The sequence below is a fragment of the Bison bison genome, unplaced genomic scaffold, assembly GCF_000754665.1.
Source record: "Bison bison bison isolate TAMUID 2011002044 unplaced genomic scaffold, Bison_UMD1.0 scf7180017864174, whole genome shotgun sequence".
Classification (NCBI taxonomy): Eukaryota; Metazoa; Chordata; class Mammalia; order Artiodactyla; family Bovidae; genus Bison; species Bison bison.
This window is the reverse complement of record NW_011494746.1, coordinates 1,614,257-1,639,580: the sequence shown is the minus strand read 5'-3', so window position 1 is coordinate 1,639,580 and position 25,324 is coordinate 1,614,257. Positions and strand designations below refer to the sequence as shown.

General features: G+C 35.1%; 1 protein-coding gene across 2 annotated transcripts in view; it reads left to right on the top strand.

The window, feature by feature from the left end:
• MAP4K5 (mitogen-activated protein kinase kinase kinase kinase 5) overlaps nt 1-25,324 on the top strand; it is a 126,672-nt gene that overhangs the window by 83,587 nt on the left and 17,761 nt on the right. Inside the window, exons 14-27 of one of the 2 annotated variants that reach the window (XM_010842254.1) lie at nt 8,272-8,330; nt 9,539-9,606; nt 11,289-11,331; nt 11,955-12,108; nt 13,015-13,112; nt 13,279-13,320; nt 14,191-14,275; nt 16,952-17,031; nt 17,330-17,390; nt 20,568-20,570; nt 20,654-20,768; nt 21,103-21,161; nt 22,223-22,326; nt 24,018-24,195. In XM_010842254.1, the coding sequence (XP_010840556.1) occupies nt 8,272-8,330; nt 9,539-9,606; nt 11,289-11,331; nt 11,955-12,108; nt 13,015-13,112; nt 13,279-13,320; nt 14,191-14,275; nt 16,952-17,031; nt 17,330-17,390; nt 20,568-20,570; nt 20,654-20,768; nt 21,103-21,161; nt 22,223-22,326; nt 24,018-24,195 (1,149 nt within the window). Of the gene's footprint in view, nt 1-8,271; nt 8,331-9,538; nt 9,607-11,288; nt 11,332-11,954; nt 12,166-13,014; nt 13,113-13,278; nt 13,321-14,190; nt 14,276-16,951; nt 17,032-17,329; nt 17,391-20,567; nt 20,571-20,653; nt 20,769-21,102; nt 21,162-22,222; nt 22,327-24,017; nt 24,196-25,324 lie in introns of both variants that reach the window. The other variant, XM_010842253.1, reaches the window with a different exon arrangement.

Sequence of the window (25,324 nt, the reverse complement as noted above, 5' to 3'; positions counted from 1 at the left end):
TTTATTCATTCTTCACTTGGCTGGCATTTTATTTGTTTCCAGTTTTGGGCTATTATGATTACTGTAATCATCCTTATTGTGTGTTTTTAGTGGACATAAATAATGGTTATCAGTTCAGTTCAGTCACTCAACTCTTTGTGACCCCATGGAATGCAGCACGCCAGGCTTCCCTGTCATCACCAGCTCCTGGAGATTGCTCAAACTAATGTCCATCGAGTCAGTGATGCCATCCAACCATCTCATCCTCTGTCGTCCCCTTCTCCTCCTGTCTTCAGTCTTTGCCCGCATCAGGGTCTTTTCCAACGAGTCAGTTCTTTGCATGAGGTGGCCAAAATACTGGAGTTTCAGCTTCAGCATCAGTCCTTCTAATGAATATTCAGGACTGATTTCCTTTAGGATGGACTGGTTTGATCTCCTTGCAGTCCAAAGGACTCTCAAGAGTCTTCTCCAACACCACAGTTCAAAAGCATCAATTCTTCAGTACTCAGTTTTCTGATTTGGCCTAATCTAAGACCACCAGAGTATAGTCCAGCAAAGTCAGATTTATTGACTCGTTGCAGTGAGGGAGAACACACACCAGAGGAACCATGGAACATCTCATTAAATAGGAAAAGAAGAATTAGAGAGTTTGGGGGGAAAGTGGAAATTAAGTAAAATTTAATTAAGTAAAATTAAGTGAAAACTTAGAGCAAAGTAGGGATGTGTGTGAAAAGATCTATACTGTAAAAATAGATTCAGAAGCCTGTTTCTTTGGAAACTTGAAATGTTGTATTCAGAAACTCCTTTAGTTGATGGTCTGTATCTACGTTGGAAATTAAAGCTACTGCTCTCTATCAGTGACTTAAATCTTCCAGGTGAGAGTGGAATGGTTCATTTTAATAAACATGATTTAATAAAGCAAAGTTTCTGACCGTCTTTGATTTTAGAGACTGATATTTCTCAATAGGAAAGCAGAGATAATTCAGAGAGGGGATCATCATGTGATGCTTTACCTATGCAGGATATCCTTGGGAGAAACATTGTTTCTTCTTTTGACTTTGCATTTGGATTTGTGTCTGTCTTCCCAGTCTGATGAATGGTCAGGCAGATTACTGTCTCATTCTGATCCAGATATGGGTGTATGACCTGAATTTTCTGTTTTTTAAAAAAAATTTTCATTTGAAAAGCCACTTTTTGGTTGAGTCCAGTTGATACTGAAAGCTCAGCCTCTGTGCACAGGTGCCAAATCAAATCTCAGAGACAGAATTTTGGGTGAGATAGAAAAGAATAGCTGTATTGCTTTGCCAGCCATAGTGGGACACAGAGAGCTCCTGCCCCAACTGTGTGTCTCAACCTGGGAGGAGTTTTATAGCACAGTGGTTCAAGGGTGGGTGAGGTTGCTGGTAAGATTAGGGTGTGTGCAGGGCCTCCACTCCTCTAATTTAGCCTCAAGTAATCTTCTTGATTACTTGATTACTTGTGTGTGCAGGGCCTCCACTCCTCTAATTTAGCCTCAAGTAATCTTCTTGATTACTTGATTACTCTTAATGAAAGTGAAAGTGGAGAGTGAAAAAGTTGGCTTAAAGCTCAACATTCAGAAAATGAAGATCATGACATCTGGTCCCATCACTTCATGGGAAATAGATGGGGAAACAGTGGAAACAGTGGCAGACTTTATTTGGGGGCGGCTCCAAAATCACTGCAGATGGTGACTGCAGCCATGAAATAATAAGACGCTTACTCCTTGGAAGAAAAGTTATGACCACCCTAGACAGCATATTAAAAAGCAGAGACATTACTTTGACAACAAAGGTCTGTCTAGTCAAGGCTATGGTTTTTCCATTGGTCACGTATGGATGTGAGAGTTGGACTATAAAGAAAGCTGAGCACCGAAGAATTGATGCTTTTGAACTGTAGTGTCAGAGAAGACTTTTGAGTGTCCCTTGGACTGCAAGGAGGTCCAACCAGTCCATCCTAAAGGAGATCAGTCCTGGGTGTTCATTGCAAGAACTGATGTTGAAGCTGAAACACCAATACTTTGACCACCTGATGCAAAGAGCTGACTCATTTGAAAAGACCCTGATGCTGGGAAAGATTGAAGGCAAGAGGAGAAGGGGACAACAGAGGATGAGATGGTTGGATGGCATCACCAACTCAATGGACATGAGTTTGAGTAAACTCCAGGAGTTGGTGATGGACAGGGAGGCCTGGCAAGCTACAGTCCATGGGGTTGCAAAGAGTCAGACATGACTGAGTAACTGAACTGAACTGAACTTTATCTTCTTGATGAACTAATCTGATTCTTTTAATATACCCTTCTGTGGTATTTCTCTGCTGTGAAGAGTGCTGACCTCTTGAAAAACCTTAAAGACTTTGTTATATGTGTCCCTTGAGGTGGAACCAGGATCCTGCCCCAAGACCTGCACTATTGTTTCCTGGCTATCCCCCTCCCCCATCTTTACATCCCTTCCCTTCCCAGGTTGAATCTGCCCTTTGGAACTCCGGGAAGGTGGGGGATGCACAGAAAGGCTTCTGTGCCCAGCATCCCTATAGGGTCCTGCTTGGTTTCACAGTTACCTAGAAAATCAACTAATTACAAAAAATTGGCACCGAAGGGGATTTGAGAGGTATCAAAAAAGAAAATAACTGCCCAACTATTGGTTTAAGTGTATGATTTTAGATGACTCACAAGTAAATTTTAGCCAGGTATTTGGACTGATACCAAGGGCTGAGGCTACACAGAGCAGTATTAAGAATAAAGACTCTACAGAGGTAACAAGTAGTCTGTCCACAATCCAGAACCTTCAACTGGCAAGGAGGAAGAAAAAACTGTAGCTAAAGAGCTATAGTATGCACATTAAAGTATGAAAATCAGAGTCTTCTGTCATCTTGTTCCATTGGACTTGAACAAATGATTCTTTTCATATTGTCATCAGCTTGATTCAACACATTTGTGTAGAAATTGCCTTCTTGTAGCCATCTACTTCTGAAGATTGTCATCTCCAGTTTGAGATTTCCTACTGAGACCATCTTCTGTTGATTTAAATTGGCCCATGTCTCTGTAATTAAGACAAATTAAAACAAGGATCATTGCTCTGTTTTACCATTCTATTAATTATTAACAATACCTGGCAAGATTCTATTTATTGAGTTTAGAGAGAAGTTCCCCAGAAGACAGTTTCTGAGTTCTAAATCATAAAAAGATTATTTCAGAGGAAACACTGCTTGGATATGTTTGAATATAAAACTGTGTACTGTACAGGTCAGCTATATTAGTCTGTGATATTGTAGAAACTGGAGTTGGGGGCAGTATTCTTCGATGTTTAAGATACTCAGTTTTGGGTTTATTGAGAGAGAGTTAATGGGCCCCTGAGAAAGTTGACCTCACTTTCATTCAAGCCAAACAAACAAACAAACAAACAAAACACATTTTAGGCTAAGGAGGTCTAAGAATTTCTAAAAGTTTATCCAAGTTAAGTTTGAAAATTCCATTTGTCCTTTTTATTTTACATGAAGACTAAGAATGATTAAGGTGATAGAGATTTTGAGGAAGATTTATTGTCTCACAAACCTCCTTAGTAATAGTTATAGACAAGTGAGTGTTTACTAGAGAAGTAATTAGAATTTTCCCAGGTAGGAAACAAAAACTAAGACAACATTTTTTTGGCCATTATTAAGGTTGAGCCTTTTTAAACAACCTTTAAGCCACTCTAATAGATATACAATAACCAAAGCAAAAGCCTTTGTTGTCAGGAAAACTAGTTTTGAAAATTTACCTGACGAATAGCATACCCATGTGTTCCTCAACATTGGTATTTGTTAAGCTGCAGGTTGCAACGCAATCCATGACATCAATTCAGATTTTTTTTCTAAGGCACAAAATAGAAAACATTCAACTGCATCAGTTGGACTAATAGGTACTATACTATAAAACTTTTGTGGAATTTGTTTGTTGTTTTCTTAGCAATTTGACGGTGTCAACTACAAATTGAGGGTTTGAATCCCTTTGTGGTTGCCATAACTGTTGACTTTTAAAAAAAATGCACAACATGAGATTTAAGTTTTATTTGGGGTAAAATGAAGGCTGCAGCCTGGGAGACAGCGCCTCGGATAACTCTCAGAAGCTGCTCCAAAAGAGTTATGGGGGAAGGACAGTATATTTACGATTTTGGTTAAGGGGGCATACATGCCATCAAGCACATACTTAAGTAGAAAGTTTCTGCTGGTCTCATGAAGCTTCTGTTATTCACAAGAAGCAGTCATCACCATGAAGGATTTTAGTGCTTTTCTAGGTATGAGGAGATAGAAGAATTGGGCTTTTGAAAATCAGCTTTTAAAAAATACCTGTCTGATGACTTGTCCTGCCAGCCCCCTACCCCTACCCCGAGCACAGGGTGCTTCATTTCTGCTCTCCACGTTAAACTCCTTCAGGGGGTGTGCCAGGTCAGCAGCTGCAGCAGCACATGATTTAATCCTTGTAGAGATAAATGTGTGTGTTTTAGCCACTCAGTTGTGATCTGACTACAATCCCATGAACAGTATGTAGCCTACCAGGTTCCTCTGTCCATGAAATTCTCCAGGCAAGAATACTGTAGTTGGCTGCCATTTCCTTCTCCAGGGGATCTTCCCGACCCAGGGATGGCAAGTGCCAATTTGTAGTCAAAAACTGTGATGTGCCTAGATGCATTTTTGTTTTTATTTATTTGGTGTTAACTGAGTTTCTTAGATCTATAAGTTGGTATATTTTATTAGCTGTATAAAATTTGGGACCATTATTTCTTCAGTTTTTCTGCCCTAGATTCTCTCTTCTCCTTCTGGGACTCCAATTACATGTTAGACCACTTGATGTTGCTTCATAGGTCACTGAAGCTCTGTTCTCCCTACCCCCTGTTTTTGTTCTCTGTACTTCAGTGTAGTTTCTGTTGCCCAGATTTTAAGTTCGTTGATCTTTTTTCCTGTTGTATTCTGTCTGTTATTTAAGCCTATCAGTGAATTTTATTTCGTATATTGTATTTTCTGGATCTAGACTTTCATTGATGTAGATAGATTGATAGAAAAGTAGATAAATGGATAGATGGATAGATGGATGATACATGCATGCATACATGTATATACACACACATACATAGTTTTTATCTCTCTACTGACAATTTCCATCTGTTTACTTATTGTGTCCATCTTTGCTAATTTCAACAGCTGTGTCACCTCTGAGTCTGTATCTGTTTTTTAAACTGGTTATGATTTTTATTTTTTTTCTACTTACTCTGTAGTCATTTTTTATTGTATCTTGGATGTTGTGATACAACATTAAATGTCTGGCTTTTGACCTCTTTATTTTAAAGAGTGTCTGAAGCATAAATTAGTCCTTTCAAGGCCTGTCTTAGATTTTACTACAATATTCAGCAGTTTCTCCTCTGGGTGGAAATTCATTTCTTTCCTTTTACTGTGTGATCACTAAAATTTGCATTTAGCTCACAGCACTGTGTTAGCTGTTTTCTGACATACCTTGCAGAGTATTGCTTTGCTTGTGGGCAACTTAGTATGCAACCAAAGATTTCTCTAAGGAGACTTCTTGGTATAGTTTTAGAGTTCCTTCTTTGTTCAGTTTTCTCATTTCTGGTATTCTGCCCTTCAAATTCCCACTGTCTGAGAAGCCCCAAACTATTCCTTTTTCCTGTGCCCAGTGAAACTGTCTTTGGGTTCTGTTTTCTTAGAAAGTGAAATCGTTAGTTGCTCAGTCATGTCCGACTCTCTGGAACCCTACGGACTGTAGCTCACCAGGCTCCTCGGTCCATGGAATTCTCTAGGCAAGAATACTGGAGTGGATAGCCATTCCCTTCTCCAGGGGATCTTCCTGACCTAGGGATCGAACCCTGGTCTCCTGAATTGCAGCAGGATTCTTTACTGTCTGAGCCACCAGGGAACCCCTCAATATAGGTATAATAAGTAAAACAAGAATTAGATTTACCCTTCTGCTATAAACTACTAATTACTAACATGTAATACAAATATGTGTGTGCATACAAAGTATATGAAGCAATTATTTTGAAGCAGTGGATTACCAGACATCACAGGTTTATAATCTTTCTAGATGGTAGTAAGATCCTTACTCACCCTGGCTTTATAGGGGTAAAGAATCTGCCTGCAATGTGGGAGACCTAGGTTCAATCCCTGGATTGGGAATATCCCTTGGAGAATGGAATGGCTACCCATTCCAGTATTCTTGCCTGGAGAATCCAATGGACTGAGGAACCTGGCAGGCTGTGATAGCTCATGGGGTTGCAAAGAGTCAGACATGAACGACTAACACTTATGCCTATAGTAAGTAACATCTTTTGGAGATAAATGAGGATATATCATAGAAGTCCTCCCCATCTTTGTATTTTACAAGCCAAACACACAGCCAAAGATACTGCTAGGATTTTTGTTAAAGCGAAACAAAACAACTTGGAGTCTATTCTTTTTTTTTAATTAATTAATTAATTTATTTTAATTGGAGGATAATTTCTTTACAATATTGTGGTGGTTTTTGCCGTACATCAGCATGAATCACCCATGGATACACATGTGTCTCCCCATCCTGAACCTCCTTTCCTACCTTCCTCCCCTCTGGGTTGTCCCAGAGATCTGGCTTTGAGTGCCCTGCTTCATGCATCAAAGCAGGTCATTTATTTTACATATGGTAATAAACATGTTTCAATGCTATTCACTCAAATCATCTCATCCTTCCCTTCTCCCACATAGACCAAAGGTCTGTTTTTTACATCTGTGTCTCTTTTGCTGCCTTGCATATAGGATTGTCATTACCGTCTTTCTAAATTCCATGTATATTTGTTTATATACTGTATTGGTGTTTCTCTTTCTGACTTACTTCACTCTGTACAATAGGCTCCCCACCTCGTTAGAACTGTGGAGTCTATTCTTCTAAGCAGAACAATGATATTGGAGATTCTAGCATTCTTTGCCATAAGTCATGGCTGTAGTAATTTTAGACTTGCATTAAGGAATTTGATTTTTTTTTAAGGAATACTTTTCATGTGATAAAGTAAAATATCTTAAATGTTTATGTTATAAAAGAAATGAAATTGAAATTTTTATTTTCAATTACTGATATTGGTATGGATGGATACAGTTGATATTTCGCTATATGTTTAATGAGAATTTATGAACTTACTTTCTCTAGTAATGTTTAAAGTCTTGAAATTTGCTAATTATATAATTGTTATGGAAAATGATATTTTCTTTCTTTTCTTTCCATATTTACACGTTTTATAATTCATTTCTAGACGTATGTGCCAGTACTTCTTTGACCAAAAGAAAAATACCTTTAACTCATCTCTGTCTCAAATGAGAGAAGTGGTTCTTTGTGAATTATAGTAATGGCTCTTAAATTAAGATTTTTTTTTTTATGTTAAGTCATTATAAATAAGCAACTTCTTTTTATGTTATTTTTGAAAAGTAGAGAATACATTTTATGGAATATCTTTCTTTGAAAATTTTATGACTTAAATGTTTTTGTTTAATGTCATGAATTATGTAAGTGCTCTGTGTTGCTTTATAAATCTTATTTTTAGGGATAAAGATAACTGGATCCTTTTTGAAAGACTTATTTTTAGTGTATTTTGTTTATCAAGATTGTATTTAGGAAACTTGTATCTCCACAACGCAAGTGTGTATATTTTAATTTTTTGGTCTTTTAATCACATTGTATTTTAGAATTTTAAAATTCTGTGTACTTTAAGAGTAGGTAATAAGTCATCCTTTTCTCTGATTTACAGAATATTTCATGTAAAAGAAGTTACTCTATTAGGAGTAATTCTAAAATTGGTCTGATTAGGCCAGATCAGATATACATTTAGCAAAATATAATATTAGATTCCTGAATGCCATAGTAATATTTCATTTAACAAATATTGTTATTTTTATATAATTATAAGTAATTTTGGAGGTTTCATCCTGCCATAAATTTGAAGTTTAAATTAGTCTCAATATAGCCTGGATAGAAACATCCTTAAAGTGTTTGCTTTCTCACCTACTTTTAATACACAAATCTTTTATACACAAAATTGCTGTTTAATTTCCTGATTCCAGTCAAGAATTAAGTAGAATTGTTAGGAAAATACCAAATTGTTACTTTGTTTTGGGGTGTTCTGGTAGTAAAAAAATTAAGAGTTTTTGTCTTTTCCTCTTCTCTTCTCTTCCTCCCTCCCTCCCCAATACAGACGCTTCTCTTTGCATTTTCAGGATTGATCCTTTAAGTTAAAGTTTCTGAATATCTGTTATATTTTACAGTTGACAAATTACAGTTTGAACCTCCTTTGAGAAAAGAAACAGAAGCACGGGATGAAATGGTAGGACTTATGACTTTTAAAGTATTTTACACATTAAAATTTGAAAAAACTTATAATTAGGTATAGTTTGATCAAAGAAAAAAGTAATATACTCTTCAAAGCGTTAAGTTTTGATAATGTATTTCACCCATTCCCTGGTAGCTCAGACAGTGAATAATCTGCCTATAGTGCAGGAGACCCGGGTTCCATCCCTAGGTCAGGAGGATCCCCTGGAGAAGGGAATGACAACCTACTCCAGTATTCTTGCCTAGAGAATTCCATGAACAGACGATGCGGTCGCAAAGAGTTGGACATGACTGAGCAACTAACAACACACATTTCACCAATTAAAGTTTGAAAAAGCTTATAGTTATTTGCATTTTGACTAGGGTACAGTGTGTAAATACCATTTTAACCATCATTTTGACACTTCTAAGTCTTGAAGAATTCACATAAAGTTATTAAATACATGGTATTTGATGCTAAGCTTTAAGCTCTCAGGATCTTTTTACTTACTGATTCTGTTAGGTTTAGAGTGCAATTTTGCACTGCCTTACTGTTTTTTAATATTTATTTGTTAATCTAGCCCCTTTTTTAAAAACCGTTGCTCGTATTTTAGATTACTATTTGGTTAACTCTTTTTCTTATCTAAAAGGAAAGAAACAATAAATAAAGCATGATATTGTTAGAGTTGGCCTAGGTGTTATTCTAACATCTACTTTATTTTTAACCATTAGTAAATGTATGTTTTTTAGAGTAATTATCTTCTGTTAGTGGATCTCTTCATTCTTACATTTGAAAGTGGTGCTCTTCCTACTGTACATATTGCTGGACAATAAATTCTCAGTTTTCATGGTAGTCAGAAAAAATATGGCACCAATAAATTGAAGATAATTGACTAAAACAGTGCTCAGTTCTCTGTGCTAATGGAGTAGTGATGCACGTAATTCAAAGTTAACATTTTTCTGTTTTGCTTTGGAATGTACTAGCATATTGGTAAAGCGGGCTTGTGACATTTTAAGCTGTGTTTATAATCTTTTTTACATTTAAGTCAACTAATAATGAGTTATTGGCATAAATATGTCAAATGACAGCAAGTATAGCTAGAGACTACACAGTTGAAAGCCAAGATGATTAATAATCATGACAAAGAGTAGTTTTTTGAATCAAATAAAGTGACTAATACCTGTTTTAAGGTAACATGTTTAAACTCTTTTTTACCTTCATAGGGAGTATCATCAGACCCAAATTTTCTGTTACGGTGGAATCCTTTTGTTGATGGTGCAAATACTGGCAAGTAAGTTGTTTTTCTAACATTATTTTACTTGATTGTATAAGAACAGCATTTGGTGGTGAGTGATTTATTCTAATAAATTTTAATTTTTATTCTTATAAAAGTTGTACTATGCCTCTTGTCAGTAAAAACCTTCTGACTTATTTTAATTTCCCAAAGGCAACATGTGTTGATCATTAAGGTTTTAGGGTTTTATTCTCTAAATAAAAATACAGTACGGTAATGTTGGTATACTAAAAGATGAGCTGCATGATGATGTGGGAAGAAGTACCATAGTAGACGTCAGAAAGCCCCAGTTCATCTCTGCAGTGTGATTTCTTCATATTCTAGACGTGTCTTTCCTCAGTGATTAAGTGATGGGGCTGACCTGGGTGAGTTGTTCCAAACCAGTTAGTGCATTGCAATGCCTAGAGAGCTCTTGTGGAAGTACAGATTCCAGGACCCCCACATTAGGATTTCAGGTCTGGGGTTAGCAAAATATGGCCTGTAAGCCAAATCTGACCCTATTTTTTGTGCATCCCACAAACTAAAATGATATTTACATTTTTTAATGGTTGAAAAAAATCAAAAGGCAAAGTAAATTTGTTACACATGAAAATTATATGAAATTTAAATTTCAGTGTTCATAAATGAAGGTTAGTTGGAACACAGCCATGCTCATAAGTTTATCCATGGCTGTTTTCATGCTTACAACATTAGAGTTCAGTAGTTGTGACCACTATATGATTCATAGAGCCTAAAATATTTACTGTCTAACCCTTTATAGAAAAAGTTTGCCAACCCTTGCTATGGAATATAGTCTTTGGAAGTAGAATCTAAGAATCCTCAAAGCTTCCCAATTGATTGCAATGACTGGATAAATGTGTGAAACCTGTGGGCTAGATCAGTGATTCTCAAATTTTGGTATGCCTGGAAGATCACCTGGAAATTTTGGTAAAATGCAGAATCTGATTAAGTAGGTCTAGGGGGTACACTTTCACTTCTCACTTTCATGCATTGGAGAAGGAAATGGCAACCCATTCCAGTGTTCTTGCCTGGAGAATCCCAGGGACGGGGGAGCCTGGTGGGCTGCCGTCTCTGGGGTCACACAGAGTCGGACACGACTGAAGCGACTTAGCAGCAGCAGCAGGGGGTACATTTATAAAAGTTTCCTTGGGTATTCCCTGGTGGTCTAGGGATTAGGCCTCAACGCTTTTACTGCTGAGAGCCTGAGTTCAATGCCTGGTTGGGGAACTGAGATCCTGTAAGCTGCATGATGTGGCAGAAAAAAAGTTTCCGTGTGTTACTAATGTTGCTGATCTCTGGACCCCACTTGGAGTAATGAAGGGTTTGATGATCCAGCTATTTGAATATATGATTCACTGTGGATTCCAGCTGTAAAATTCTGAATCTTTTTTTAACTGAGTTTAATTTAGTTTTTATTACATATTAAATGTAGCAAAACATAAAAAGTAAAAAAGACTGTGTTCACATTATAAAAGCTCTATTTTATAGTCATACTAACACAGTTTGACAGAATGAGATCTTAGCTCTTCCTGTAGGTTTTAAAGTTACTCTGTGCCGTGATCCAGTTGTCTTTTATATTCCTTGTATAGAAGCAGATTTTAATGCAGATTTAATGCTGTCTCTGTTTTATGTTATGACCACTTAAAACCATCTAAATTGAATTTTTCTCTTTGTGTTAGATCAACCTCAAAACGTGCAATACCACCTCCCCTACCTCCTAAGGTAAGCAACTTAAAGATTTTCAGCAGTAAATCCTTGTTTAAATAATAAATTTTAAAAGTAACTTTATTGAATTTGTTCACAATTCTCTTAAATATATTTTATATATAGTTTTCTTCAAGAGCATATTGTGATGTAAAAATATATTTTAAAATATTTCATGATAAATACAGTATCTTCGTAGCTATTAGAAAAAGGCAAAGATAGATTATTAGTCATTTAAGAAAATGCTTGACCACGTTGAAAGGAAAGGAGTTCATCGTTTACAGTCCTCATTTATTACTACAGTTGGACATTTCACTAGAGTCACACTTCATTAAGTCATTTTCCTTGCTTGTTTCTAGTTATTAAATATTTCATGGATTGTGTATATGATTTTATTGGTTATAAAAACATCAGTTTGGGGCTAGGGCTATTAAAAGTCACATGGCAAGTTCATAGTTGTTTTGAGACAGTAACTAAGCTCTTACTTACCTTACTTACTTGGCCCAGTGAATTGAACTATGTAGGAGAAAGATTAAAAAGGCATATTTTCTCTCCCTAAAGTCTTTGATATATAATAATAACAGGGTTAATGTTTTATGTCCAGATTTATTAAAGTACTTTTATGTCTTATTATCAACTAGCCAAGGATAAACAGTTACCCTGAAGACAACCTCCCAGATGAAGAAAAGTCATCAACTGTAAAACGTTGTCCTGATTCAGAGAACAGAGCTCCCCAAGTTCTCAGAAGACAGAGTAGCCCCAGTTGTGGTCCTGTAGCCGAGACTTCCTCTATTGGTATGGCTAGCAGTATCAGCAGCCCTGGAGTGCATACAGCTAGATACTGTGATCTTGGTAAATAAATCAAAGTGAAAACTGAAAAGAAAGCCATTTTGTTCAAATTTTAAAGACTTTTTTTTTCTTTAGTCTTATTACTGTTTAAAACTTTGTGAAAGTTCTTTAAAATTCCACATGGATGGACTATAAATAGATTCAATCCAATCCAATCCCTAATTTGGTCCCTTACTAAATATTATAGGATCTAGAAAGATGAATGGATGACCCTGCCCTCCAGAAGTTCATGATCTATAGCAAAAGTTACATCCATGGGCACATAAAATCAGACAAGACATTTTGTTTTAAGTGTCTACTACAATAAGTAACTATATGTAACAGAACACCAGAGCTCTCTGAGGGAGAGAAGGATAGGGTAGAGAGGAGGTAGGCCCTTGGTGAGCCTTTAGTAGTTGGAACCAGTGCTGACAGACTTGCATAGAGATCAAGAAAGAATGAACAAATGCACTGAAGCAGAAAATCTAGCTTGTGTTGGAAGTACAGCCTAGTATATAGAAGTGTGAGCTTTTGAAGGGTGTATACTGGGAAATAGAACTTAAAATGGTAGAGCAAAGTTAAACTCCAAAGGCCTTGAATATCTGCATTAGTAGGTCGTGTTTCACTTTTCTCAGAGTATGGCAAGGCATTTGTTGTTTTCATGTATTAAGACCACTGCTACAGTTGCAGTGCTACCGCTGCAGCATCTAGAGAAAGGCACCAAAAATACTTTAACTCATCTGAAAGTAGAGAATATTTCCTAATGAAGGATCACCCAAATGCAAAACAAGTACTGAGGGGAAAGGGAAATTATTTTTCAAATAAGTTTTTTATTTGTATGGTCATTCAACTTTTAACTGTGATTCTCTTTAGGAAATGGAGATGGTATTTCAAAATTGATTAGTGAAAACACAGAAGGATCAGCACAAGCACCACAGTTACCACGAAAAAAGGACAAGCGGGACTTCCCTGTATGTATAACAGGCATTTGGTGATTAGTTGTAACTAATACTGTATCATATAAGGAGCATAGTCTATTTAATTCAAGACTTGGAATAACTGGACTTCTAAATGTATAAAGTTTTTTTTTTAAGGCTTTAAGAGGTCTTACAGTATTACAAATTATTTTTCCCACAGAAACCAGTTATCAATGGCCTTCCACCAACCCCAAAAGTACTGGTAAGGAATATTTTTATTTGAACCATTTGTCAGTTTTTCTTTAGAAGCTGAAGATTGTTTATTTGCTGTCGAGTATCGTAAGGTGTTGAAAGAAAGGATTCATAAAATACTGAGGCGTCAAATTCATTTGAATAAACCGTGAATCCAATCTTGTACCCTTATTTGAGTCAGTTAGTTAGAGTTGGGTGAATTTCCATTTTTATAAATACGGAGAGTTGAGTTCTTCAACTAGCCTACAAAGGCCAATTTCACTTTAATGTGATGATATTAATAGTATTGTATCCTCTTCATTATGTGGGTTAAATATCTTTCTATGCCTGAAGTCATTTTTACATTGAACTATAAACAGTGGAAAGGAACACAGAAGCTTCTGTTCTCTGGCCTTTCAGTAGATCCTCTCTGTAATGTAGTTCAGCCAGTCATAAGAATGGGTGCCTTTTAAATTGTTTCTTTTTATACAGTAGAAGTTAAGCTTAAATATTAGTCTTTTTGTCTCATCACTATTATGGAGGTAAACTGCAAATATAACTGTTATGTTACTCAATAAAGTCATTGTTTTCGTTATTAAATCTTAGTCGTAAAGATAATTTGTGACTTAGGTACCTAGAATGTATCATTGATATATGTAGATGTTTTGGTAAATCTGATATTTTTGCTCTAAAATAGAGGATTACTCAAGGAAAGAGTATGAAACTCTCTTGATAGAAGGAGTTAATCAATATATCAAAATATGAATTTTGTTGTATAATGAGACCGTAAGTATATGCAAATAAGAGTTAGTTTAGCATTTCATAATAATCTTCAGCTATTTTCTAAGAATATAAAAATTATCTAATCAAATAACTCAACATTTCTTTCTTTTTAAATAAGATGGGAGCATGTTTTTCCAAAGTTTTTGATGGCTGCCCTTTGAAAATTAATTGTGCAACATCTTGGATACATCCTGATACAAAAGGTAACATTTCTGAAACTTTTATATACCTTTCTAACAAAGTATTTATTATTGGAAAGGATTTTTATGATCACTGAACTGAGGGCTTTTTACTTTAAAAAATACAGCCTAGAGACTAAATAGTATGTGTAACAACCTAAATAGGTAGTTTTGGTTTAAAAGCATTAGAATTTTAGAGCATACAAGAACAATTCCTGATTAAAAGAGATGAAAGAGCGTCACAACTGATTGCAACCATAATTTGGCATTTTTCTTTTATTTACAAAGACAGTACTGAGCCAATTGATAATCTCAGAGTCAAGATATTAGATAATATGTTGTTTCAGTGTCCTGAATATCCTGATTCCCTGATTTTGATATATCCTGATTTTGATCATTTTTCTGTAGTTATGTAAGACCTTTTTTTTTTTTTTTTTTAAGAAATTTAAATATTTAGGAATAAAGGGGTATCAGGCTTATAACTTAATTCAGGAAAGGGGGGAACTGTGTGTACAGAGAGAAGGAAGGATAAAAACAAAAGTAGCAAATGTTGACATTTGTGGAATCTGCATGATATTCAAGAATTCGTTGTATTATTATAATGTTTTTGAAAGTCTGAACTGATAAAGTAAAATTTACTCTTAAAAATTTAGGCTGTGTGATTTTAAAGTGAGGAAGCATAACACATGGGGAAAATTTGGAATCAAATATATATGGGTTGAGTTCCCTAGCTGTCATTACTGTGTGACTTGGAAAAGATACTTAATACCTCTGGTTCTCAGTGTGATCATTTATAACATAAAATACTCATAATACTTACCTTGTTGCAAAGAAGAAAGGAGCCAACCTGGTTGTCTGGGAATTAGCAGAGCTTAGGCAGTGGAAGTTGTTCTGGAAATGTTTGTTTCTACTTCAATGCAGTCATAAAGATAGGTTGTGTAATTATCTGCTTTATGTGCCATAATTAGAAAGTGTAACAGAAAATAATATTAACAGTAAGCAAATTTTTTTTTAATATTTGTAAACTTTTTATTTTTCTAGAAGTTTACACTTACAGAAAAGCTAGAGAAATAGTACAAGAAACTCTGATATACCCAGAATATCAAAAGTTTCTTTTTTAACACCCTCACCAAAACCATACTATTTATTTATTATTTTTATTTAAGTATAGTTGATTTACAATATTGTGTTAGTTTCAGATGTACAGAAAAGTGATTCATTTACACACATACGTATATTCATTCCTTTTGAGGTTCTTTCCCATGTAGGTTATCACAGAATATTGAGTAGAGTTTGCTGGGCTACACAGTAGATCCTTGTTGGTTATCCATTTTATATATAACCAGTACTCTTGCCTGGAAAATCCCATGGACGGAGGAGCCTGGAAGGCTGCAGTCCATGGGGTCGCTGAGGGTCGGACACTACTAAGCGACTTCACTTCCACTTTTCACTTTCATGCATTGGAGAAGGAAATGGCAACCCACTCCAGTGTTCTTGCCTGGAGAATCCCAGGGACTGGGGAGCCTGGTGGGCTGCCATCTATGGGGTCGCACAGAGTCGGACACGACCGAAGCGACTTAGCAGCAGCAGCAGCAACAGTATGTGTGTTCATCCTTCTGCCACATTTGTTTTACTATTTTCTATCTGTATGTGCATTTTTTTTTCTGAATCACTTGAAGGGTGAGTTGCTCCTCTTCCCCTTATCACTTCACCATGCTCCTCTTCCCCTTATACTTCACTTTGTATTTCCTAGGAGCAAGAATCATCTCTTATATAAGCACAGTACTATTATAAAGATCAGAAACTTTATCATTGATATGATACTGTTTTTTAATCCACAGTCCATATGTAAGTTTTTTTAATTATCCCAGGAGTGTCTTTCATTGTCCTCTCTTTTTTACCCCCAAACCAACATCTAGTTCAAGTTCACATGTTGGATTTGCCTATCATGCCTTTAGTCTCCTTTAGTCTGAAAGTTTCTCAACTTTTCTGTCTCACTTGATCATGCCATATTTTGAGGCTGCTTATTTTGTAGAATGTCCCTTAATTTGGGTTTGTCCAATGAGTCCTCATATGTAGATCAAATTATGTATTTTGGGAAGGAATATCACAGAAGTGTTTTTGTGCTCTTCTCAGTTCATCATGTCAGAAGGCACTAGGTATCAAGTTGTCCAAGTGCTAGTGACATTAACATTGACCAGTTGGTTAAGGTGGTGTTCACTAACCTTCTCTTCTGTCAAGTTCCTATTTTTCCCTAAGTAATTGCTTAATTAATTTCCCAAAATAATTGATAGGTAGCTAGCATGGAGATACATTGAGACTTGATAAATATCCTCTTGCTCATCAAGCTTTCACTGACTAGTTTTAGCATACATTGACAATCCATTGACATCTGTTAACAGTTTTACTTCTTTCTCATTTTTTCACTGTGTTTGAATAAGATGACATGTAATGAAAATTTCATTTTAAAAAATTTTATAGTAAGATAAAGCAGAGTTAGTAACAATATATCTACTTTTTAAAAAATGAAGAATTGGGGAAAGAATTAAAGAAGGTAGCATGGGTTTTACAAAATAATTTTTCTTTGGATGGGTGGGTGGCTATCTAATTCTTAATACTATTAAAATATAAGGCCATTATTTTAATGAATGATTTCAGAAAATGTTAATAAATTCTGGTGATTTATCTCAACTATTTTAGATCAGTACATTATTTTCGGAACTGAAGATGGTATTTATACATTGAATCTCAATGAACTACATGAGGCAACGATGGAACAGGTAATTTAGGAGTTTTAACTCAAAAAATTAGCTTGGACTAATTGAATAAAGGAAATATCTTAATTTTAGGTCAATTTATATGGGCCCCAGTTTTAATTTTTATGATTTAAATATTTAAAGTGGTGAAATTATACTCTTTATATGTTCATGTATGAAGATTTTTTTCTGTAAGGTTGTAATAATTTACTGAAAGGTAGAAATAGTTATTTTTCTACTCTCTCAGACTGTTGAAATTTGGAGGTTGAGGGGTAAGGGAATGAAATTGGAGGGTTTTAATTATCTACTTTTTTCTTAATAGTTATTTCCACGGAAATGTACTTGGCTCTATGTCATCAACAATACTTTAATGTCATTGTCAGGTATGTATATGATGAAAATAATATGATAAATAAACCATGGACAAGCAGAGAAATGTAATTCTAATATATATTACTTTAAAATGTTGTTATTTAGGGTAATTATAATCTAATATAGTTAACCTTAAGGCTTGTAGGTGTTTTTGACCGGTGTAGAATAGGAAGAAACCCTGTTGTCAGTTAAAGCTGTACTTCCCACACATGCCCAAGAGCTACACAGCTGAACGTGACAGTGATTGTCCCCTGAGGCCGTCTCTTTCACAGTCTCTGCTCCTGCCCCCATCCCTGCCTTCCACTGAGAATCAGCAGTTGACGGGAAGGAATCAGAGGATCCAGCTGCTTCCTTCTCTTTAATCTTGAGCCAGTCACCGTCTCTTGTCTCTCGGCCTTAGATTTCTTTTTTTTTTCATAAATTATATCTATTTTTAATTTTTTTAATTGAAGTGTAGTTGATTTACAATATATTGATTTCTGCTGTGCTATAAAATATTTCAGTTTTCCACATGTATATTCTTTTTCGTGCTCTTTTCCTCTATGGTTTATCACAGGATATTGAACATAGTTCCCTGTGCTCTATGCAGTAGGACCTTGTTGTTTATATATTCCGTATGTAATAGCGTACATCTGCTAAGCCCACACTCCCAGTCCACCCTTCCCCACCACCCCTCCCTGTTGACAACCAGTGAGTCTGTTCTCTACTTCTGTGAGTCTGATTCTGCTTCGTAGATAGGTTCTTTGTGTCACATTAAATCCCACATATAAGTGATTCATATGGTATTTGTCTTTCTCTTTCTGACTTACTTCACTTAGTGTGATCATCTCTAAATCCATCCATGTTGCTGCTCTCAGTTTTCTTAACTGTAACATGAGGAGGCTAGTAACAGTAGCCACCTCACAGGATTGCTGTGGGGGATTAAGTGAGATGTAAAGAGTGCTTAGTGAACTGTGAAGACTTAGAGATGTTCGCTGGCAGAATTCTGAACCAGATATTTATTAGCCAACTTGGACTAAAACTTTATAAAGTCCTAAAAATAATCATAAGGGTTTTGGAGCAGTCTATTCTAATTTTGTTGTTTGTGCTTTTCTTTTTTTGTTTTGTTGGGGATAGACAGGTGTTGTTTTAGGCTTTTTTTTTTTCCAGTCCTTACCTGCCAAAAACAGTTTTCTTACATTTTGGATTTAAGTGGCTACCTAAAGGTTCACTACTTGCTTTCATTCTGATAGTATAGTTGGCTCTCTGTATCTGCATGTACAGCTTCAACCAACTGCAGATAGAAGTTTTTTTGTTTTTTTTTTTAATTCTAGAAAATTCCAAAAAGAAACAAAACTTGAAATTTGCCAGGCACTGGGTCACTATTTATATAACATTTACTTGTATTAGGTATTATACATAATCTAGAGATAATTTCAAGTATATGGAAGGGTGTGCATAGGTTATATGCAAGTGCTACATGACATCATTTTATATGAGGGACTACAGCAACCTCAGATTTTGGTATCTGCATGGGGGTCCTGGAACAATACTTGTGATGGGACCACTGTACAAGATAGTTGATTATTTTTCTCTTTCCTTAATCCTAATGCTGTCATCTATTAAAATAGCACTCATGCCTTTCTCCACTTTGAATAACTAAGTTATTTTAACATTGCTTAATTTTTTTTCAGTTTTGTTTGATACTCTGATGATAATATCCCAGCTATTATTTACTGTACTGTCAGACTTTTTGTTATTAAGTATTCCTTTCAGCTACTCATGCTTTAAAACATCAGTGCTGATACAGTTTTAACTCATTATGAATTGTGGCTAATGTAAGAAATGTCATTATCATAATTTTAAGTATGTGTGTGTGAGTATATATAACTTAAACTCTTCTACTAACCATCACCTAGTAGAGATTCTTCAGGAATTTGTGTATTTGAGCTAATGACACTTTTTACAATGAGCATATTATTTGATTCTCCACAAATGTCTTTTTAAAAACTAGGGTCCTCAAATGACTATTTATTCTCTTTGATTTTGAGTCCCCCATTTTTTTTTTTACTTTTATCTAATAAAATATTAATATATCATATTATATTATGAAAATAAACCTAATTCTATTTGAATTAACAATTCTGATTTGTATTCATATAGAGTCACTTTCCTCCAACCACTTTTATATACCTGTCTGTGTGAATAAGCTTAAAAGCCACACAGAGTACATTTTATATATTTATAAAATAACTATAGAAAGGCAGGAAAAAGCTAGCCTATAAATTAGTTATTTCCAAATTCTACTTAAAATTACCTGTGGAACTGAATGAAGATAGGTAGCATTGCTCAATAAGAGAAAACGTTCTGTTTAAGAGTCTGCATTTCTGTGCATGAGTGTACATACATGTACCTGTGTTAGCTGCTTAGGTAAGTAGTTATATATAAAGGGGTCTGGAGAAAGGAAGGGTGGTATAGTGTTAGGCAGAATGCTGCATTTTGAAAAGATACAGAAAATATTGTGAGGATAAAGTCACTCTTTTTCATGTTTTCTCATAGTAAAATGATAGATACTATTTGGGACTGTTATAGTACCATGTCATATATAGTAAGGAGTCAGATATTTACCATATCTTCCCCTTTTTAATGTGGATTAAATATGTGGTTTTGATATAGAAATCATAGTCCAGTTATCCTGAATAATGATAGCACATACTTGTAGCCCTGTTATATCCTATGGCATATAGTATTAGTTTGCTTTACTTTTCTTAGTATTTCAGTGTTATCTTAACACTTCTTTCACAATCAGTTTTAATCCAAGGTTATGTGGTAGATTATTCATAAGTAGGAGTAGCTCAGAAAGATAATGTAGTGATTATATAGTTTTCCATGTTGTACTGAAATAATCACATGTGCATCATCGTGACTCAGCCTATTTTGCAAAAATGTTTTAACAATTTCTTTTTCTATGTTCACTTCATTAAGGTTTACATATATTCTGTCCAGATCACCTATTAGTCAGAATATATCTAATTTTGACCTGTTAGTCAAAATATATCTAATTTATGTATTGGGAAACACAATTATCTGTTACTTCCCTAAAACTTATTTTACTTATTATCTTTCAAAGTAGTACTAACTATGTATTTTTGTTTATGTTTTTCTATTTTGCTTGGCTTTTTGAACATGTCTGGATTCAATCATTTTAGAAGGTAATTATTATTTCTTTTGCTTGAAAATTATATTTCTATATTTTAAATAATTCTAATAAAAATAACATGTTTCTCTTTTTTAGGAAAAACCTTTCAACTCTACTCTCATAATCTTATTGCTTTGTTTGAACAAGCCAAAAAACCAGGACTAGCTGCCCATATTCAAACTCATAGGTTTCCAGATCGCATACTACCAAGGTACTAAATATTTTGATTCTGCTGGGAGTGAGGGGAATTAGTGTCTATTTTTAAAGCGACCAGTCTTCTTGCCCACTGAAAAACTTCCTTTGTCTTAATTTTGAAAGGTAGTTTACATTAAAGTAAATGTCATATAGAATTCAAAAGATAAGTGTTTTATGATATAAATTCCCAGGCCCCACTTCAGACCTATGCTATCATATAGTTTGGAGTCATAGTTTAAGATGTTTTTTTTTAAAGCTCCTTGACTAATTCTGATGGAACTGATTCACAGATCACTCACTGTTTGAGAACCACTGTAGTAGAGTACATTTATATTGTCCTGTGTTTACAGAAAGTTCGCTTTAACCACAAAGATTCCTGATACAAAGGGCTGCCACAAATGTTGCATAGGTGAGTAAATACTATTTCTCAAACTGAATGGTTAGAACTTTTAACATCTTTAAAATTATCTGTAAAGTTCTTAGAGTATTAAATAAAGGAAGGGAAGCTTTATATTTGTTTTAAATAAGGAGTTAAGGGGCCATTGAAGCACAGGAATGTATAGTGGGACATGGCATAAAAGCGCTTGAAGATAATAGCCCTGACCCGATGCTTTCTCGGAGCACAATGTTCCTCAGATTTTTTTAACCACAGTCCCTAAGGCTCTTTCTCTGCTAATATCCTAGCTTTCAGTTAGCACTTACCATTTACTTAACAGTTATTGAGTAGTGCTTTATGAACATTATTATTTCAGGACTCTGGCCAACTCTGAAGTTAGAGGGAGCAGTCCATACAAGACCACTCTCACTTCTGTTACCAATAATAAGTCTACCAATTATAACCTTCATGGTCAGAATTTCACTGATATGACTCAGAAATCGCTGAAAGTGGTTATACTCTTGGCTTTGATTTGTTACAGGGAAAGGATATAGATTAAAATCAGCTAAAGGAAGATGTGCATAGGGCAGAGCCCAGGAAAGATACAAGATGCAGAGCTTCTGTTGTCCTCCATAGAGTGTGGATAGTGTTACTTTTCAGGCAGTGATGTGTGATAATACACAGCATTGCTAACTAGGTAAGCTTACTCAACAACCTCAGCGTTCAGAGGTTTTACTAGGGCTCTATCACGTAGGCATGCTCGACTGCCCACGTGGCTGACCTCAGTATCTAGCCCTTCTGGAGGTCAAGTGATGCTGCATGACCCAAAGCCCCTACCCTAAATTGCATGGTTGGTCTTTATGGCCTGATTATTCCCCATCCTGAGACTATCCAATGTTGTCCAGACCATGGGGTCACAAAGAATCGGACATGACTTAGCAACTGAGCAACAACAATGTATCAGCACTGCCTTTGTAAAGAAAACTGAGTTAGCTTTTGGGTGAGTATAATTCAGTAGTTGCTTTTAGCTAAACGTTATGTTTTCATATAAAAATATTCAGTGTTTTGGGTGTGTCTGTTTTGTTTCTTTCCAGTCAGAAACCCTTACACGGGACATAAATACCTCTGTGGAGCTTTACAGTCTGGAATTGTTTTACTTCAGTGGTATGAGCCAATGCAGAAATTCATGTTGATAAAGGTATATATTCCTTTGTTTACATTGTCTTGTTTAGAAAACACTAATGTATAATTGAACCTAAAATTGTAGAATCCCATTGCTACCAGCCAGGATCATGTTTATAGGTATTTATTTGGTTTAGGGGCTTTTGTGTTCTTAAGACTTTAAAGATTTCATCTTTATTTTATATTAATAAACTTCCAGAAATAACACACTCATAAAGAAGAATGTGGCCAATTCTCTAAAATATATGTTTATGGAAAACTGATCCTTATCATGATCATTTAGGTGTAGTCATTTTTTTAATTGAAGTATTATATTGTGTTTCAGGTATAGAGCAAAGTGTTCAGTTGTATATTTCTTTTTTCAGATTGTTTTCATGATAGATTATTAAAGGTATTAAATATAGATTCCTATGTTACACAATAAATCCTTATTGCTTATGTATTTTATGTATAGTAGTTTGTATATGTAGACTTCTTATTTATCCATTGCCCACTCCCTTTCTTTGTTTTTTATGTCTGTTTCTGTTTTGTATATAGATTCATTTGTATTGTTTTTTAGATTCCACATATAAGTGATATCATGTATTATTTGTCTGACTTACTTCACTAAGCATGATATTGTCTAGGTCCATCCATGTTGCTGCAGTGGCAGTGTTTCATTCTTTTTATGGCTGAATAATATCCCATTGAATATATACAGCACGTCTTATGCCAGTCATCTGTTGATGTGCACTTGGATTGTTCCCATGTCTTGGCTGTTGTAAATAGTGCTGCTGTGAATGCTGGGGCGCGTCTATCTTTTAGTTTCATCTTTTCCAGGGTATTCCGGGAGTAGGACTGCAGGTTCATATGGAAGCTCACTTTTCTGTTTTTTAAGGAACCTCCATAGTGACTATACCAATTTACATTCCTACCAGTAGTGTAGGAGTGTTCTCTTTCCTCCAAACCCTCCTCAGCATTTATTATTTCTAGACTTTTTAATAGTGGCCTTTACGATTTGTGTGAGGTGGTACCTCATTGTAGTTTTGATATGTATTTCTCTAATAATTAGCAGTGTTGAGCATCTTTTCATGTGCTTAGTAGCAATCTGTATGTCTTCTTTGGGAAAATGTCTATTTAGGTCTTCTGCCCATTTTTTGATTGGGTTTTTTCTTTTCTTGATATTCGAGTTATATGAACTGTATATGTACTTTGGAAATTAAGCCCTTGTTGGTCACATTATTTACAAATATATTCTCCCATTCTGTACATTTTCTTTTTTGTTTTATTTATGGTTTCCTTTGCTATGCAAAAGCTTTTAAGTTCGATTAGGTCCTATTTGTTTATTTTTGTTTTTATTTATTTCTTTATTTAACTTAGGAGACTGATCTAAGAAAATATTGCTACAATTTTTGTGCGTCTTTAAGCTATTTTGAGTTTATTTTTGTATATGGTAAGAGGGAGTATTCTAACCTTATTGATTTACATGAGGCTGTCCCACTTTCATAATGCTGCCTTGTTGTAGATTAGTTGACCATAGGTCTGTGGATTTATTTCTAATCTCTCTATTCTGTTCCATTGATCTGTATGTCTGTTTTTGTGCCAGTAAGAGGGAGTCATTTCTTAGAATCAGATCAATCAAGAAAATGAAAGCCTTTCTGTTGAATTTATTCAGCAACAGAATGAATGAGAAGATTGTTTCTAAATTATGCTCCTTTTTTCTTGCAGCACTTTGATTTTCCTTTGCCAAGTCCTTTGAATGTTTTTGAAATGCTGGTAATACCAGAACAAGAATATCCTATGGTCTGTGTAGCTATTAGCAAAGGCACCGAATTAAATCAGGTAGTTCAGTTTGAGACAATCAATTTGAACTCTGCATCCTCATGGTTTACAGAAATTGGTGCTGGTAAGTGTTTTTTACTTTATGTTAAAGTATTAATGCTTTTGTCTATAGAAGAAGCAGAACAGGTTCAACCTGCATGGGCTTTCTAGTAGAGTTTCCCAAGTAAGCACAGAGGATCATGTACATATAGTTTATGATCTCTGTTTGCCAGAGGCAATTTGATACATACAAAGTATTTTACCAAGAAAAATTTTAGTGATTCCCAGCAGTTAAAAGTCTTAGTTGTTGTCAGTTAATATTTGGACTTACTAAATAAATAAGTTTTCTAAGATAGTTTTCAGATTTTATCAACTTCTCAAGCAAAGAAATTCACTTTTTTTTAAATCAGTTTTTCCCCCTACACTTCCTAAAACCATTGAGTTCTAGTACTTTTCAGACTTAGATAGAAGCTTCTCATGTGTGGCCTCCAAGCATTAGCATTTAAAGTTACAGGGAATATTATATCTCTTGCGTTTTCTGAGAATGGTTTGTTAGCCTAGAATTTTATCAAACATGTCTCAGTGAAAGCTCTGAAAAGATTGGGAGGTTTATTTTCAAACTTTAAAATTGGAACAAATCAGTCAAGAATTTATGTTAAAAATGAGTAAAATGAAGGTCTTCATTCTGCCCGTTTACTGTTTTTGTTGTACTTGTGTATTGTCACCCCAGGTTTATCAAGCCATTTTTACATATGAAGTCAAGCAAGCTTTAGTTATAACTGTTTCATTACTGGCCCCTTTTTCTTTATCATCTTGAGAAGAAGTCTATTATAAGTTATCATAAGTTCTTATTAAATATCTTTGGCTTTTGATGATCTTTAGGCTACATTATAAGAACTCTTTATACATCCCAGCTACTGAAGTTAATGTAGAACTGCACTAATGTCACTTTCAGGATAAGAATCAGTATGACCTATTGGTATCCTAGTAAATGTTCAACAACAGACTCTTGGGCTGCAGAGAAGCCTCGTTTATAGCAGTTGCCTGTTTCTGTGGTATAAACACTCTCACCACAGCCAATTTCAAAATACCAGCTTAATGTCATTTAACTTGCAAAATTTCTGAAAATTTATCAGTCCAGTACAAGCCAGTTCCAGCATGCCTTGGACTATTATCACTGTTTTTGTGCACCAGATGCTAATTTCCAGTAGAAT